At 42.6% G+C, this 19130-nt stretch overlaps 1 protein-coding gene across 3 annotated transcripts; it reads left to right on the top strand.

Annotated features, from left to right (window-relative positions):
• The first annotated feature begins 15346 nt into the window (after positions 1-15346).
• LOC307259252 (uncharacterized protein) lies at positions 15347-18795 on the top strand. 3 transcript variants are annotated; one of them, XM_080039020.1, is made up of 10 exons: positions 15347-15437; positions 15775-15805; positions 16055-16554; positions 16731-16772; positions 16952-16981; positions 17103-17363; positions 17692-17775; positions 17889-17941; positions 18169-18185; positions 18361-18795. In XM_080039020.1, exons 1-10 carry the CDS (start codon positions 15395-15397, stop codon positions 18395-18397), a joined length of 1098 nt encoding a protein of 365 aa, XP_079895146.1. In that variant the 5' UTR covers positions 15347-15394; the 3' UTR covers positions 18398-18795. The 3 variants fall into 3 exon arrangements, with proteins under 3 accessions (XP_079895146.1, XP_079895147.1, XP_079895148.1); XM_080039021.1 differs by having other exon boundaries at positions 17692-17779; positions 17893-17941; XM_080039022.1 differs by lacking the exon at positions 16952-16981.
• Positions 18796-19130: the final 335 nt, after the last annotated feature.

Below are 19130 nucleotides of genomic sequence, written 5' to 3'. Positions count from 1 at the left end.
CAAAATTGGTTCCATTATCTGATCGTAGTTCTTTTACTTGGCCTCGTCTGGCTATGAAGCGCCGAAGGGCATGGATGAAAGAGTCTGTGTCCAGCGATGAGGCCATTTCAAGGTGAATTGCTCTTGTAGCCAAACAGGTGAAAATAACACCGTATCGCTTCACAACACTTCTGCCACGCTTCACTCCAAAGGGTCCAAAGTAATCGACTCCAACGTTTGTGAATGGTGGGTCATCTGGAGAGACTCTATCCAGGGGTAGATCAGCCATCTGCTGTTGTCCAGGAGTAGCATTTATACGCCGACAGACAACACATTTAGACAGGATTTTTCTGATTAATGCTGTGGCACCAGGAATCCAATATTTCTGACGCAGTCTGGATAGCATATGGTTGCGACCACCATGTCCCACCTCTCCATGAATATGTCGTAGAATGAGGTCAGCAATGTGAAAGTCTTTGGCCAGAATTACAGGATGTTTAATTTCTTCTGGCATTGCTGCTCTGCTTAGGCGACCACCAACTCTTAACACATCTTTGTCCAGAATGGGGTTGAGTTTATGAATGTGGCTTGTCTTTTTAACATTCACTCCTTTCTTGAGATTCAAGATTTCATCTCCAAATCTCTTCTTTTGGCAGAAGCGGATTACCTCAATCTCTGCATTCACCAGTTCACTGATTGTGAGACGGATTACCTGAGTGTCAAGATTTCCTTGCAAAGAGAGAACCTCACTTGCCGTTTTCCTCTTCCTGATTCGGTGCAGAAGCAGTCCTTTAATTCTGAGCATCCATGCTACTGCCCTTTTCAACTGATTCCAGGATGAGAAGTAATGGATGAAGTTGGTTGTTGGATCCACTACTTCAAGTGTTATTTGAGCGGCATTTACGGTTATGCTCTTGACTTCAGAGTCCTTTGGTGAAATTGCATCCAATCCATCAGGGTTCTGAGGCCACTCTTCCTGAGGACCAAGAAGAAACGGAGGTCCGTACACCCACATTTCCTTCTTTAGGAAAGCTTTAACTTTCACACCTCTGGAAGCCATGTCTGCGGGATTGTCATTTGTGTTGACATGATGTTCATCTGAGGCTTTGGCAATTTCAGTCACTCTGTTAGCCACGAATGTTCGAAATCGTGTGGTCCTGTTCTTTATGTACTTGAGCACAGAGGTGCTATCAGTCCAAAATGTAGAGTCTGCTAGTTCCATCTGCAGCTCTTTCCTCAATATTGTGTCCATTCTGCCTGCCATGGTAGCAGCAGTCAACTCCATGCGAGGGATAGTGACTGGCTTCAAAGGAGCCACTCTGGCCTTTCCCATCACAAATGCACAATGTGTTTGGCCATGGTTGTCATGCAGTAACAAATAACTCACAGTTCCATAACCATCCTGACATGCATCAGCAAAATGGTGTAGCTGAGCAGATGTTACCGTTCCGAAGTTTGTAGGTTTGAAGAATCTATTGACTTTAAAGTCTTCCAAGTTATGGAGTTCCTGAATCCAGCTCATCCATTCCTGCACAAAAGAGTCTGGTATCACATCATCCCAACCAGTCTTTTCCCGACACAATTCCTGTAGGATCCTTTTTGCAGTCAGGACTACTGGTGCCAACATTCCAAGGGGATCATATACAGAGCTGACAGTCGACAAAATCCCTCGTCTTGTCAGTGGTCTGTTTTTGAGGATGATTTTGAACTTGAAGACGTCAGACTGAACACACCATTGTACACCTAACATCCTCTCCACAGGTAATTTGTCATGGTCCAAATCCAGATCCTTCATTTCTTTTGCTCTTTCCGTTTCAGGTATGGCAGCCAATACATGACGACTATTGCTTATCCACTTGGTGAGTACAAAGCCTCCCTTGGAGCAAATGGCTCTTAACTCGTGATAAAGAGCTATTGCGTCCTCTTCTGAAGCTGCTGAAGCGAGGCAGTCATCCACATAAAAGTTGTTCAAGATGGTGTTGATAGTTTGTGGGCTGAACTGGCCAGTGTTGTCTTCAGCACATTTCCTCAGGGCAAAATTTGCACAACTTGGAGATGATGTTGCTCCAAATAAATGCACCGTCATTCTGTATTCCACCATGTTCTGACTGTAATCTCCATCAGGCCACCAGACGAACCGTAGCAGGTCCCGATCTTCCTTTGGTACTTGCACTTGGAGGAACATCGCTTCGATATCCGCAGCAATGACAACAGGTTCTTTACGGAATCTAGCTATGACTCCAATCAAGGTGCTGGTGAGGTCTGGCCCCTGTAAGAGCTGAGAGTTCAGTGAAACTCCGCGATATGTAGCTCCACAGTCGAAGACTACTCGAAGTTTTTTCTTTTGTGGATGCAAAACTCCATGGTGTGGTAGATACCATTTTCTGCCATCACTACGTTCCAAGATCCCTTCTGGTACTTTCTCTGCATAACCCTTGGATATCATGTCAGACATGAAGTTGGTATACTCCAAGTGATAGCATGGATCTCTCTGGAAACGCCTTTTTAAGTTTAGTGTCCTCTGTTCAGCGCAGTTCTTATTGTCAGGCAAGCAGATTTTCCTGTCCTTCAATGGTAAGCCAAAGCAGTAATGTCCATTTACCAGCTTTGCAGATGCTGAAACCAACTCCAAGAACTGCTGATCTTCTTTTGAAGGTTCTTGGTCATCTTTGACACACTCAGGAAAGTCAATCTTGTACTGCTGCTCCCACTGCTCATCAAGTGTAACAACTGATATCCTGTTAACACTGATGTCTGACTGCTCCTGAGCATAATCATCTTTTCCTCCCAGAGGTCCATTAACTGTCCAGCCGAGCAATGTTTTAACGGCATACGGTCCATCTCCCACACTTCTAATGACTTGAAGTGGTTCAAGAGCCTTTGGTACATCAGAGCCAATCAGCAACTCAATCTCACAGTCCAGTTCAGGTAAGTGAATATTCTTCAAATGAGACCACTGTTTGATGTCATTTTGATGTGGGATGTTTCCTTTGTGCACAGGCATTGTCTTCTGTGTGTACACACATGGGAGATCACAGAACTCAGTGCCATTCAGTCCCGTTACCTCTAGGCCTGAAACAATGCTGGTCTCCACGACCTTCCTTTGACCCATTGTTCTCAGAAGAATATTTGATTTTCTTCCCTGGAGATTGAGTTTAGTCATTAGCCCCAATGTGCAAAATGACGCAGTGCTTCCCGGGTCAAGAAATGCATATGTATGCACTGTTGTGTTCCCCTTCTTTGCCTTTACTTTCACAGGCACTATTGAGAGTTTGCAGTTGTCTTCACCGGCCCCAGTAAGACCACTTGTCTGTACCGAGGCTATGGCTCCGATGTCGGCTTCTTCTTTTGTTGGAGATTGCTGTTTGTCCATTTCGTTCCTTCTTTGGTGGATATGCAGCATCCGAGGATGCTTCAAATTGCATATGTTGCAGCTGAGTCGCTTCCTGCAGTCCTTACTCATGTGTCCCTTCTGCAGACAACCAAAGCAGGCTCCACTTTCTTTTAAGAAAGTGATTTTCTCATGATGTGCTTTCTTTTCCAATAGGAAACACACCTCCAAAGCATGTCCACCTCCACAGAACATACACCTTTTTACAGCCGGCCAACTCTCCATTTTCCTAGGTCCGTTTCCATGTTTCTCATGTGCAACTGTCACAGTGGTTGCAAATGTACTTCCTTTGATTCTTGGATGCTGTGGTTTTGACATAAAACTCCTTCCATCCTTGCTTGGTGTTGGAGTGTCTCTGATGTCTCCAAACACTGGATCAGTTGCAATCCTCACTTGTTTTTCCAGGTAATTAACCAGATCCCTGAAGGTAGCTCTTTGTTTGTACCTTTCCTGAAAATCACATGCCACAGATCTCCATTTATCCCTCAGTCGATATGGCAGCTTCTTAATGATAATTAGCAGATTAGCAGACATGTTGAGCTCCTGCATGTTGTTGACATCTTCCATGGCATTGCAACATCCTCTTAGAAACAGAGTGTATGCTTGTAATGTTTTTGTGTCATCTGGTTTTATTGACGACCATGAAAGAGCCTTCTCCATGTAGGCTGTAGCGATTTTATGCTCGTTGCCAAAGTGCTCCTGCAGTAAGGACTTTGCCTTCCTGAATCCTCTTTCTGCTGTCATATGAAGGCAGCTCCTCACCATTTCTCTAGGTTGTGCTTCTGTATACTGTTCGAGATAATAAAGACAATCTGTGGGGTTTGGGTTCTTGCTTTCAATATTGTGTTCAAAGGATTTTATGAATGTTTGAAATTGAAGTGGGTCACCATCAAAACGACGAATCTCTTTCTTGGGCATTAAAGAGAGACACTGTTGCTGGACCATTAATGCAGTGATGTCATTTTGCTTTTCCATGATATGAATCATATTACTCTGTTCACCATTGCTTGGAGCAGGCAATGTTGTAGGTACTGTAACATGTGCATCCATAGTCAATGTATTTGACTGTACTGTCACTGGCACTGTGGGGAGAGATTGGGTTTGCGTAATGTCTCCGTCAGCAGTGGCAATCATTTGTGTTCTATTTTCATGTTGTTTCTTCACCATATATGAGTTCATACCATCTGACGCTCTTGATCTGTGGCTACGCACACCAGATCTACTTGAGGCTCTGAGAATTTTCATTTTTGCCATTGTAGCAGCAAGGTTTCCATCCAGTTCCAGTTGCTCTTTTTTCCTCCTTAGCTGCTCTTCCTGCTTCCTAAGCTGCTCTTCCTGTGCTTCTATGGCATGTTTATCTTTAAGCATTTGTTGTTGCACAATAAGAGCAGCCATTTCAGCCTCAGCCTTGATGCATGCAGATGAGGTGGTGGACAATCTTGAGCATGAAGAATGTGATTTGTGACTCCGGTTTGTAATATTTGACACACTGTCACTTGGATTTATTTCATCCTGCATGTCAGATATCGCTTTATTCTGTTGGGAAGGAATGGCAGGTTGAACATCAGAGTGTGGTATATTTCCCTTTAATTCAACAGGTGCCTCCTCTTCAGTTGGAATGGGAAAGATGACTGATTGTGCAGTTAACACATCTGTAGTCACATTTCTTGCTTGCTGACAGGGTCCTTCAATCTCAGAGAGCCATGTTTGGACATCATCAGTGAAGTCTGTGTTGTGTTTTATTATGCGTCCAAACCATTCATTTTGTGTTACCTTTTCCTCTTTGGGAAGTAAAACCATCACTGACTCATGTGTTGCATTTGCATTTTCATGCAGTTGTTTGAGTTCCTCCAGTTTGAATTGCACTTTCTTTGCATTTTCATCACATTTCATGAGCCCTTTCATTTCAAGTGAGAGCTCTTTCATTTTTGTCACATTAGATTGACGTTGCTTTTGAAGAGTTTCCATTTTGCAAGCCAGCGCTTTGGCTGTAAGCTTGACCGTTCTCTTCTCCGTATTTTCCATTTCATTTGCGTCACTCATTATGCGAACTTTCAATTTTCACAATTCATCAAAGCACAGAGCAACAGACACAATGCAATCCGCAATGACATTGATTCAGCCAATATGCGATTTCCACACAACAGCACAGCACAGCACAGCACAGCGGCGGCCTCAGCTCACCACGCGGTCAAATCAGACCAAACAATTGCCGATCGCGACAACCAAGCACGCGCAACACAAGCCAAAACAAACAGTCCCCAATGGACAAAACGGCAGCCTTCCAAACTGTGTTCAACTTCAAACAAATACACAGAAGGATCAACAAACATACCGTTTCTGATGGCTGTGATGCACTGCTGTCACTCGCGCGTTACACCGCTGCTGCAACTGTCAATTGTGTCTCTGATCCAAGGCGTCCGTGGAAAAGAGTCCAATGTTGCTTAGTTCGTTCACTCCAAAACATCGAGATCCAAGCGGTAAGAGCAACGTTGAATCCCGTCCATGCCGTGGTGTTTTTGGATTGTATTTCTGTTTACTAATTGTAGCGACTGCTCTCCAATAAAGGCCGCTAAGAGGCTTAATGGGCTCCAGGCAGTTACGCGTCCAAACAAATCTCCAACTCCGGTGATGGGTATAGTTTAAAGAGTTTAATAAATGAAAGGCAGAATTACAACGGATGAATGAGAACATGTAGATGGTGTTGAAAATAAACAAATAAAATATATACTGCTGTAATTGAAGGTTATTTGACGTTGTTGACGATAAGTTGACGGTAAACAGAAAATAAAACAGGTGCGCCACTAACCCCCTTTGTATCCTAACCCTCGCCCGCCACAAGTGCCCCGGTATATAAACCACACCCACACCCACATGTGTCAATCAAAACGGAAGTGTATAACTTTTCAAAATAAACAATTTTGGCCCCTACACTTAATTAAACAGTCATTTTAGGATGTGTTATGACAAAATACACCACACCATTTTTTAGAATAATTATATTTGTTATTTATTTATTTTAAAGAGAAGGGAATGTTGTGGAATTCTTTATTACAGTCATAATAATTATGTGTTTATATAAGACTAATGCCATCTTGACTCTAAATAAACGGAAGTTAATCAACAAAAGTTCTGACCTGACCTTATGGTGAAGGTTGTTATGTCTCACTATTCCAACCCTGAAAGCTATTTACGTAGGATGAGGTTCGTGCGTAATTAGATTTTGCTATAACTTCTCTGTCTGACTGCCTATCGGTGGTCATTTCACACAATCCCATTGTTGCATTGTTGTCTTGACCCATGTTTGCAAACATTAAAGATCTGTTCTATTTTTATATTTAAACATTGTGTCACCTCGTATTAATTGACTATATTCTCATCTTTTAAAGGTTGGTATTTCAATTCCATGACCTAAACATGAGAAGTTAACCTAGAGTTAAGTTCTCAAAGAGAAGGCGCTTAGACAATATTGCGCATAGTATGTATAGGGATTCCTCTTGTGAGGTCCCATAGGTCAAAATCAAAACATGATGCAGGCGGGGCGTACTTTACTATACGTGGCCTGGGTGCGAGCACTGAGTATGGCCACTCAAACCGGCTCTCTCTCTTCCAGGGTTCATCGTCCTCTTCTTATCAGTGATGATGTGTGCATGTTGTCGAGGTGCATAAAGTGGGGGCCCTTTGTCAATCTAATCTCTAAGTGTGTGTGTGTCTGCTCTAAGGTCAACCAAAGTTCTTTCCACGTTTCACTTCTGCAATCTTACTGTGAAGTCAAACTAAAGGAACTAAAGAAATAATTAATTAACTCACGTCGCAAGCTGGAAAGGAACCTTTCGGCAGTCCGAGTTGCCGCACGGACTATAAAAGAGGCGGCACACAACAACTAATAATGATGTGAAGGAACAAGACGCGACTGGAGCAGCGCTCAGTTCAAAAAGATCTAATCCCGTGCAAACGAGTCTACAAACGCCAGAGAGGCAGCCGGTAAGAAACCGAGCCCATCAGGAGAGACTGTGGACAATTCAGATGAAATGTTTGTGCAGGCGATAGCTGCTAGTGTTAGCCACGGGGCCGAACCGGCAGTGCCGTGGTTAACCCTGTAAATGCCAGCGTGTGTCATGTTTGATTCTCATTCATAGTTAAATGATGTCATGATTGTTTAAGAAGAACATGATTGTTTACTGAGTTTATAAATTACAGATAGATAAGTTAAAATGATTATAATGGAATTATATTATTATGGTGACATTATTTAGATAAGTAAATATAAAATGTTTAAAGTCTGTAATATTAAGTTAAGAAAATCCCTGAATACATTGATAATGATAACAGTGGGATAATTTATGTGGCACTTTGTTTAATTTAAGAGGGAAAAGGCATTAATTGTTAAAAGTGTATATTGTCCAGAACATTGTAAAAACAACCTTTTTCTTGTTTATTGTTTAACAAGGTTTTTCACCTACCCAAACTACCTAAGCTACCCAAACTACCCAAACAACCTACCTGAAACCTTGAAATCAGAAAATAAAAGAAGATAAAAAGGAAAAGAAAAGTGTGGTTATTTTGAGTGAAGCCCAGCAACTCTGCGTAGATATCCAACTCCTTCAAGTGGAGACTGCACAAAAGAGGGAAGAACTTGACAGTGAAAAACCGCCAGTACCATAAAGCTGGCCAGGAAAAGTACAGGAGCTTAAAGCTGGAACAGCAGGAGCAAAAACCTGGAATCCTGGAAGGAAAAGAAGTGGAGCATGAAGCAACATTAAAGCACCATAAGCAACATTAAAGGCACCTACCTCCGCCACTTTTCAAATTCACAGTTAAAGAACCTTAAAATAAAAGGAAACATGGCTGATCAAGAAGCTGAAAAATCAGTTGAACAATTGAAACTTGAAAGAACGACAGCCAAAAGAGTGTTTTCCCGTCTGGTCAACAGTATAACCCGGTCACATACAGACATGTCTGAAGAAGAACTCAGAGACAGTTTCAGCAAACTCAAGGCAGTAGGAGAGAAAGTCATGGAGGCAAATGATGAGCTGGAAGCTGGCTTTATTGCAGATCTCGAAGCAGAGCTGGAAACGGATGAAGTCATGTTAACTCAGCAGCAAAAAGCCGACCTGGAAAAAACTACAAATGAGTGCCAAGAGAAGCTGAGGGAGGTCAAGAGGTTGATCCAGGAGACTCTTTGGGTCAGTTTTGGAAATAGTGAAATGTCTATAGCACTACAAGCAGCAGAGGCCGCATGCGACCGCGTCGCTGCTGTGCAACCGAACATTAACCAGGAAGCGTATGAATTCATGCTGGACCAACTTAAAGGGTTGGTAGTGACGGCAAAGGACACGCATGGCCGGTGGAAACAGTGGGCCCCCCCAGAGGCTCAAAAGGACCTACAGAGTCATGTGAGAGGGCTCGAACTTCACGTCCCCTTGATGGTCTCCAGAAAGGCTGACTTCATACAAGCAACCATAAAGGAGGATACTGAAAGACAAGTGCAGGTGGGAGGTGCATCTAATTATCGCATACCAACAATCAAGTTAAAGCCAACAGCCCTCCCCAAGTTTGGTGGCATCAAACGTGATTTTCACAGGTGGAAAAAGGACTGGGAAGCGCTGCAGAGTCAGGGGGAGCCAACTGGCTCAAAAGAGGTGAAAAAGGTCCAGCTACTAGACAGCCTGGAGGATAAAATCACACGAGACCTTCGGCTCACGGCTTACAACACGTCTGATGACATCTTCCGTGTGCTAGAGAACCGCTACGGCAACCAAACATCCATTGCCATAGAAATAGTGGAGGAGATACAGAAGATGCCAGCTGTCAAAAGTCACCAGCCACGGAAAATCGTCGACTTAATTCAAGCTGTGGAAAAAGCACTTCAAGATTTGAGTGACCTTGGAGACACAGGTGCTATTAAAAATCCCCTTGTGACGAAGTCCATTGAAAGTAAACTCCCGGAGACACTCAAGAAGGAATGGCTTGTGTATGCAGCAGACAGAAGGAATGATGTGACATCAAGAAATCGGTTTGACAGTCTCTTGGCATTCCTCAAAGACCAGGAGAGCATATATGAACAGCTTGAACAACTGAAGGAGGAAGAGCCAAGCAAGAGAGAAACCAAGGTGGAGCCAAGATATGCCAGAACCAAGTCAACCAAATCAGGCAACGACCAAGAAGGGTGTGTGGTCTGCGGTGATGTAAAACACAAGAGGAAGATCTATTTTTGCAGACAGTTCCGAGCACTGAAACTAGCAGAGAAGAGAGCTGCAGTAAAAAGGTTGGGAGCATGCAGGAGATGTTTGGAGGTTCATGGCGATGGCTCACAGTGCAAACCTGGATTCCTGTGCAGAAACCAGGACTGCAGGGATGCAGATACTCCTGAGCACCACTTCTATCTGTGCCCCAATGCTGAGGCAGAGAAAAGCAGCGAGGGTCAGAAGAGGAGCAGGTTCGGTCCGGAAGGGGATAAAGGCAGGAGGAAGTACACAGAGGAGCAGGAGGATTTCTTTGGGAAACTCTCACCTGAATTGGCAAACCAATGCCGAAATGTGTTTTCCAACACTGCATCCAGGGCTTTCAATGCTGTCAAAGACCAACCAAGCCTTTTGGGGGAAAGCAGACTTCAAGAGCTGCCAGTACTGATGATGCTTGTTGAGGTCACAGCAAACGCTGGGCAGAAAATTGGAACATTAATCGATTTGGCTTCTGACACCAATTACATAACCCACAAGACTGCAAGCAGGCTAAACCTCAAAAATGAAGAAGTCACACTTGTCGTCCATGGAGTTGGGGGCATGGAGGTTTGTGTAGAGACAAAACGATACCTCCTCAAGATCAGAGTGAAGACACCAAAAGGCACTCTCAGAGCCCACCAATTGGTGTGTTATGGACTTGACAGCATTGCAGAGATACACAAACATGTGGCACCAAAGCAACTCCAGAGATTCTTCCCAGATGTACCGCTGGATGAACTCCGGAGACCTAAAGAAATAAGTCTGCTCATTAGCCACAAAGAAGGTCAGCTAGCGCCACAGAGGATCAGAGCTGTTGGAGACCTTGTGCTGTGGGACGGCCCACTGGGGAGAACAGTGGGAGGAACGCATCCTGAACTCTTTGAAGAACTCACCGTGTCAGCCCACATGTCCAAGACACACTTCGCAAGGTCGATGAGAGCAGCGGCTGCAAGATATGAGGAACAACTCACCAGCATGGTCCCAGAGCGTCCGCTGGCAAAAAATCCAGGCACCATCCAGCTCTGTGAATCAAGCACTTCGGCCACCAACCAAGACTTTTTAAAGTGGTGGAGATGGGACAGCATTGGTGCAGGATGTGAGCCAAAGTGTGGAGGCTGCCGCTGTGGGAACTGTCAGCCAGGTGGAAAGGAAATGACTCTTGCTGAGGAGCGAGAACTCCAAGTGGTGAAAGATGGTCTCACCTATGTCACAGGAGACGCCCACAGCAAGGAACCACACTGGCATGCCAGATATCCATGGGTAGAGGACCCAGACTCCCTGCCGAACAATAAAAGGATTGTGGAGGCCACATTCCTCAGGACGGAAAAGCAACTGGCCAAAGAACCTGAATGGAAAGTCGCCTATACTGCTCAAGTCCATGACATGATACATCGAAAGGCAGCAACCAAGTTATCCAGAGACACAGTGATCAGCTGGCATGGACCAGTATGGTATGTGAGTCACCTCATTGCTCCAAACCCCCACTCTGTCACAACCCCTGTGAGAGTTGTTTGGAACAGTAGTCAAAAGTTCAGAGGTGTGAGCCTGAACGACCTACTGATGAAAGGCCCACAAAACATTGCCCACGTTATAACAAGAGGAACCGGCCATCAAGACCTCGATGAGGACTCAGAGTGGCAAAAAGGTCCCCAGTTTCTAAGCTTGCCAGTGGAGGAGTGGCCAATCACATCAGCCAAAGAACTCGCAGCCACTGCCAGAGAGAACGTCACTAAACTTCAAAAGAAAGCATTTGTTGCCGCTCTGACCAGAGCTCAGGCTAAGAAGCAGCAAGTGGAACACAAACTGAAACAGGAGGCACAAACAGAGCAAAGGAGGCTACCTGCAGGGTCAGCTATCCAAACACCGGTGGATGTCAGGAGATGCAGCACTCTGAGCCGTCTGGTAAAGACAGTTGCATGGATCTGGAGAGCGGCAAAAAAGTTTGGCAAACGAAGTCAAGCCGTGGAGAGTCCAAAGTGGGAGGCAATCTCCTCCACAGGAGTCATCTCTGTAAGGGAGCGAGAGGATGCCCTGAGAGACATTTTCCTTGCAGCACAAGAAAACGCAACCTTCCCTGGCACCACGTTAGACAGGCTTGTGGTCCATAAAGACAGAGACACTGGGCTACTGGTCTGTGGAGGCCGAGTACAAAGCTTCAAGGAAGCTCAAGTTAGCATCCCCCTCTTACCCTATGACGCCTGGGTGTCCAAGCTGATAGCTCGAGAGGCCCACAATGAAGGTCATGAGGGAGTGGCTGGAACCCTCCTAAAGATGAGGAGGAAGGCATGGGTCATTAAAGGGAGGAGGATTGCACAAAAAGTTGTTGATGGTTGCGTGGTCTGCAGGAAAGCAAAAGCAAAGACGTGTCAACAAATAAGGGCTGACTTGCCGCCAGAAAGGACTGAACCTGCTGCGCCCTTTGAATTCACATCAGTTGACCTCTTTGGCCCTTACCAAGTTAAAGATGACGTCAAGAAAAGAGTGACACTAAAGGTTTGGGGAGTTGTCTTTTGCTGCATGGCAAGCAGAGCCATTCACACCGAGCTGGCAAACACACTTTCAACTGAAAGCTTCCTAATGGCTTATCAAAAGTTCACAGCAATCAGAGGTCATCCAAAAAAGATGTGGTCGGACCCAGGCACCAATTTTATTGTAGCAAAAGCAGTCCTTGAGGAACTCTACAGGTTTTTGGACCTAGACAAAGCAAATCTGGAGGAAATGGCAGCAAGGAATGGAACTGAGTGGCAGTGGAAAATCCATCCAGCCGATTCGCCACACAGGAATGGTGCTGCAGAAGCTGCTGTGCGAATTGTAAAGAGGGCATTCCAGAATCTTGGGAATGAGGCTTCACTAAGCTACAGTGAGTTCCAGACAACTCTTTACATCGCAGCCAACCTGGCAAATGAGCGCCCAATTGACGCAAGAATACAAAGTCGAGAAGACTGCATTCAGTATGTCACACCCAACACTCTCCTACTAGGCCGGGCCTCTCAAAGTGGGGACTTGAAAACCTTCGACTTTCACAACTACCCGTACAAAAGACTGAGAGCTATGCAGTCGGAGGTGACCAAGTTCTGGAGGAGCTGGAGCCAACTCGCTGGTCCAAACTTATTTGTCAGAAGCAAATGGCATACTGGACAAAGGAATGTTGCCATTGGAGATGTTGTGTGGTTGTGTGACCAAAATGCACTACGAGGGCAGTTCAAGCTTGGCAGAGTCATCAGCACGACTCCAGATGATAAAGGCGTTGTAAGGGACGTCAATGTAAGAGTTTTCCCAAGCTACTGTGTCCCTGTCACGAGAGCTCTGAAAGGCAAGTCAATTCCTGCAATCAGAAGGGAAAAGATCCAAGCCACCGTCCTTCACAGGGACGTCAGGCGGCTCGTTTCCTATTACCTGCGGAGGAACAGACAGAAAGCCAAAAGCAGCAGGGAAATGAGAACCAAGTTTGCCTTTGAAGCTGTCGATCTTCACACCGTTTCCAGGCGAAGATCGAGTGGGAGGTGTGAAGTCAAACTAAAGGAACTAAAGAAATAATTAATTAACTCACGTCGCAAGCTGGAAAGGAACCTTTCGGCAGTCCGAGTTGCCGCACGGACTATAAAAGAGGCGGCACACAACAACTAATAATGATGTGAAGGAACAAGACGCGACTGGAGCAGCGCTCAGTTCAAAAAGATCTAATCCCGTGCAAACGAGTCTACAAACGCCAGAGAGGCAGCCGGTAAGAAACCGAGCCCATCAGGAGAGACTGTGGACAATTCAGATGAAATGTTTGTGCAGGCGATAGCTGCTAGTGTTAGCCACGGGGCCGAACCGGCAGTGCCGTGGTTAACCCTGTAAATGCCAGCGTGTGTCATGTTTGATTCTCATTCATAGTTAAATGATGTCATGATTGTTTAAGAAGAACATGATTGTTTACTGAGTTTATAAATTACAGATAGATAAGTTAAAATGATTATAATGGAATTATATTATTATGGTGACATTATTTAGATAAGTAAATATAAAATGTTTAAAGTCTGTAATATTAAGTTAAGAAAATCCCTGAATACATTGATAATGATAACAGTGGGATAATTTATGTGGCACTTTGTTTAATTTAAGAGGGAAAAGGCATTAATTGTTAAAAGTGTATATTGTCCAGAACATTGTAAAAACAACCTTTTTCTTGTTTATTGTTTAACAAGGTTTTTCACCTACCCAAACTACCCAAACTACCTAAGCTACCCAAACTACCCAAACAACCTACCTGAAACCTTGAAATCAGAAAATAAAAGAAGATAAAAAGGAAAAGAAAAGTGTGGTTATTTTGAGTGAAGCCCAGCAACTCTGCGTAGATATCCAACTCCTTCAAGTGGAGACTGCACAAAAGAGGGAAGAACTTGACACTTACAGTGCTATGGGTCAGTATAAGTTCTACATGTGTCAGTTCTCTAATTAGTGTGTGCTTAGGGTCAATCAGAGTTTCCTGAGAGTGTCACTTCTTCTTCTGTGTACAGCCAGCCGAAATAAAACTGCCTGGGGATTCAAACTCTCTTAATAATTCTCACTCAATCAGGGGCCTGCTGATTTAAAGCTATTATGTATAATATGTGTGTTATTCTAGTGCCTGTTGATTAAAGCTATCATGTGTAATATATGTATTATGAGTGGGCATCTCTAAAAGTTAATTTTCTCTACAGATATTTCATTTTTGTTTGCAAGTACCCAACATATGACAATAAAGAACCTTGAGCAAACAAGCTGTTTAGCATTATACAAAAACTGTCAATGCTCCAGTGACTAGTTTTTAATACTGCTCGGTGGTGGCTCAACCCTCCTTAAACTGAGGCTAAACTACAGTGATCTTCCCTACAGATTTACAAGTTCTGGGAATAGAGACAATTTCAGCAACATTGTAGACAATAATTAACCAGGAAAGTTGTGAGTGTGATGAGTCCCTCTATAAAGGAGAACATGTTTCTTTTCTTGTTTCTCTGTTGCTCTCTTTGGACCTGTGGTGAGAAAGTGAGATCAGAAGGCTGTAATAATGAAGCAAAGAGTACTCAATCAAACAACAGAGGCTTCATGTTCTATCCAGTAGAACATCCAAATTGGGGAGGTACAGTCTGAGTACTCTTCAATAAACATTTGAGGAATTTAACCTTAGACATACAGGAGTAATACAAGATAAATACAATGTGTCCTATAATTACATTAATAAGCATTCCAACAATGCTTGTATTTAAAAAATGCTTGTACAAAGAAATGCCTAGAACACAAAACGAAAATGAAATAGAATAAATAAAGAAGGCCACGGTGCAGAGTGATGGAAAAAGGAAGTGTGGGGCTTCTCAGTACGATTCATTTGATGTGTCTTTGTGAAATTGGACCCATTTTGAAGTACAAACTACAAAATAAATGTGTAAACTTGGCTTCTCTTTCAATTATTCTTCCTTTTGATACACAATGTAAAAACATACTTACACAAAAAGCTTGAAAAAATCCACACTAGGAGTCCTGCAAAAAAAAAACTTCTAATACGCAGTCAGATGGTTAAGTTAAAGAAACAAATACAACACATTGTTCCACTCAGGCCAAGTCTACTTTGTTTGTCAAACACCATTGGCCTGATTTGAGTGGACATCATGAGGACATTACATATCAATTCATTCCACCAGATGGAGTTCTTGTATAATTATTGAGTTCATGGGGGGAAATTTATTAGCTGAAGTCACTTCCTGTATTCTCCCAGTCTGCTTTCAGAACAGCTTCCAACAATATCTCGTCTTCGGCACTGTTGCTCATTTTGACAATAATGACTCACCCAATGGAAATTTTGTCCATTTCTCAGCCAGAAAGTAAGTTTGTGTATTTAAATTCCATAAATAAGTTCAGGCGCGCGATAAGAACACTTTTTTCCTCTGCCTGCTGCAAGTGTCATTCATTCAAGCCCTGCAAACCGGCTTCAACAAGACTTCAGTCTGTGGTTTCTGAGGCCTAAACTTTGTCAGAGCATGTAACCTACTAACCAACATTTCAAAGTGATAACATAAGATTGCAGAATTGTTATCAGCTGAAGACATTATTTTTAAAATGTAGGCAAACAAATATGTCTGACTTTTATTTTTTTCTGGTTATTGAATCTAATCAGTAAAGACAAAAAAGTAACCACTATTTTATATTTTACACTTGAAGGTGGCCAGGGTCTACACATCCAGGAGAGCGGGTATGTTGATCCTGTTATCCTTTCATTACATGTAGCTTTTGGATGATGTTAATCGGAATGTGATGCAATGCTCAACCTGTTATGGCTGCAGCCATTTTCATGATAGCTGCTCATTGTATTTGTTTCCATAAATGTTGGTATAATTAGGTTGAACTTTTTTCCACATTTATTTCTATTAGAGTACCAGCACCTGTGTTGTTCCTACTGTAACCAAAAGCATTTTGTAAATGTATTATTTTCATATTACAGCGATGCAGGATTCTCCTCCGACATCAAGCACGTGTGCAGTGATACTTACAATGCACGTGATTTGCCTGTAGCCGATAAGGGTGGCTCAGTGAAACCCATTCCTAAAGGGGAACAAGACATACCCGCACAGCTGGGGATGGCAATACAAATCTGGCCATACCCTGTGCCTTCTGAGGAAATGTTCTCAAAACCATCCGCTCTAGCTGTGCATACACAAGCCATAACAACTGCCGGCATAGTGAATGGCCCACATGAGGAAACTGTCGAGGTTTCACCCGGAAGAACAGCCATTACAGATGGTCAGCAAGACCACGTGGTAGGAGAAGATGGCGTGGTAGGAGAAGATGGTGGTCTCGTAGACTCCATGATTGACACGGAGAGAAAACCAGCAAAACCAAAAGGTGAAGGTGAACCAAATGAGCCTTTAGGAGGGAAAAACAACAACCTCTGTGGGAAGAGAGCCGCTGGGAGGAACTGGAAATGGCTTTCAATGGCAATGGGTAAACACATTTACACTTATCACAAATGTATTTATATATTATTTACAATTGTTCCCCCTAAATAACTTGGTACAATATATACATAGATACAGTATTATTTCACTAATATACAGTATCATTTTAACGTCACCTCTTGGGGAGAATACATTTTGAATGTGGATTGTCTATTTTTCCAGTGGGCCTTCTCGTGCTTGCTCCTGTCTCCGGGGGCCTTCCTGGTACGTGGTTAAAAATGTGAATATACTCTAGCACAATGTGCAGTAAATCCCTGTATTTCTTTCTTAGTTTTAGGTTAATTGTTTTGAATGGGAGATGAAATGCTGTTTTCGATAGTGTACTCTAAAAAATATATTTTTTTATATATTTTTTCTTAATATCTTCCACATATTATCTGCAGTAGGTGCTCAACCTGCAGCAGACCAAAACCGTAAGTTAAGATCCCTTATTTCTAACCAAGCTATACTGATAAATGTAAACACAGTTCCCCCTGATATGTTGCTGTTTTAATATGGGTTACTCATTAATATTTTTCTTTGTTTTGACCACAGTTACGTGTTATGCATGCGAGGACGTGGACAAATGCCGGCATATACATAACATAATCGACACTGGCGACACTTTTCGGTACAGAAGCAACTTGAGTCAGTCGTTTCCACCATGTCTTGGTCTCTCTAATCCGAGTCCTGGGAAGTGTGCTGTGTGCAATGACCAATCCAACATCACCATCAAATGCTTAGGTGTGGTTGAAAGCTTTCACGTGGAAACTACTGATGGAAAAACAATTTCCCCCCTAAACATCTCATCAGTCGGTACGTATTATTCAATGAATGTAGTTATTAACTGCACCTTTACTATTAAAATGAAATGATTTATTTCATAAAAGTGTGTTAACGATACATTTTACAACTTTATTCCTGAAATAAATCCTATCTTAATGAAGGTTATAATACCTGCATGGTCTTTTTTGGAGGGTGTAGTTTTTGTTGTGGTGCTGTGTAATAGAGCTGTACTGCACCATACTAAGCACATTCTTCAAGATGATCAAAAACATTCATGTAGGGCAGTTGTGGATTATACATCAGGCTCTTACAGCTGACAATATAATACTATTTATGACCTGTCATCCCTCGTAAACAGAGTGTGCCACCACTGCCACCAGCAGAGGTTTAGCTTTACGGCCACAGACCCCTGGCCGTGCATATCATGGATGGATTCCTGCTGGTATGTATTTAACACAAGCACTGAATGCCAATGTATTACTGACATTGATGAACTGTATGACTTAAACAATGCCAGATTAAGTTTTGCCTTGACTCAACATTTTCATTTTGCAGGCAGCTTCGTCATTGTGGTGGTGCCGGGGCTGGTGATCTTCTCCATCTACACAGTAAGTGTGACTCAAAATGTCAATCAACATCTTAAAGTTAGAACCATCTCATAGGTTTCTGCACGAGTAACTGATGTTATTATGTTTTAGGCCTAACATCCTAACAATCCTAACAATCCCATATTAATGATATTGAAAGCCATTCAAAAATTAAATGATAGTATCTTTTTGATATGGGACTTCAAAGTTTTCTATTTACCTCTCTTTTTTTGTCCTTTCTTTAATAGCGCCGCCAGCAAGCCAGGTAGGTTCAGTCTATTTTAATAGTCTATGTCTTCAATAAAACCATTTATCATATGTTCTGTTCTCATAGTTAAATAAAGAATTTTGGTACAAAATCATGCATTGTTATCTAGACAGGGTTTATGGATATTTTTTATCCTTGCACTCAGACAATTTTCTGTCTGTTTTTTTAATAGGGTTGAAAATGGTCAAGATGAAGACGCCGTTGTGTAGTCGCCATTCCCTTGTCAAGCCATTGTATTTGCTTTTTATGATCCCTAGCTTTAAGCTGCCATATAGAAAATAACGGTGCAGTATATTTATACTGTTATTGTTTACGCTTTGGGACAGCTGCTGCTTTAGACTGGTAACACGGTGTTATATTGATCATTCCCATCATTGACTGACTTTCTTGATTAATTAACAATTTAGTCTCTGAAACTATAAAACTGTTGGTGTTTTTTTAAAATTGTACTTAAACTATTAAATGATAATTACTCTGTTGATCAATGTATCACTTCTGTGACTATTAAGCTTTCAGCTCTATGTGATAGCTTATAATGATGTTTTAAGTTGGCAAGCTTTCTGCAAATGTGAACCTGCTTTTATTTAATAAAAATGACTTTATACTGCTTATGTTCCAGTCATGATTTATAACACAGAACATGGACGGGCTAGAGCGTTTTGAGAGAATAACCAGTGGTGAAGGAAGCACTCCGATCTTTAACTTAAGTGCAAGTAGCAATACCACAGTGTATCGATCCTCTGTTGTTACAGGTTAAAGTCCTGCATTCAATTGTTTTACGGGAGTAAAAGTACAAAGGTAGGCCTACTTGAAACAAAATATACCGGTACTTAAAATACCAAAGGGGAATTAGTCATTACACAGAATGCCTCCTTTATGAGTATATATAATTATAATTGTTGATACACTGATGTTTAAGTATAATGTTTCTGGTATGTTTAC

Source organism: Ammodytes marinus (genome assembly GCF_949987685.1).
Source record: "Ammodytes marinus genome assembly, chromosome: 13".
NCBI classification, from domain to species: Eukaryota; Metazoa; Chordata; class Actinopteri; order Uranoscopiformes; family Ammodytidae; genus Ammodytes; species Ammodytes marinus.
This window is presented reverse-complemented; position numbering and strand designations above follow the sequence as displayed.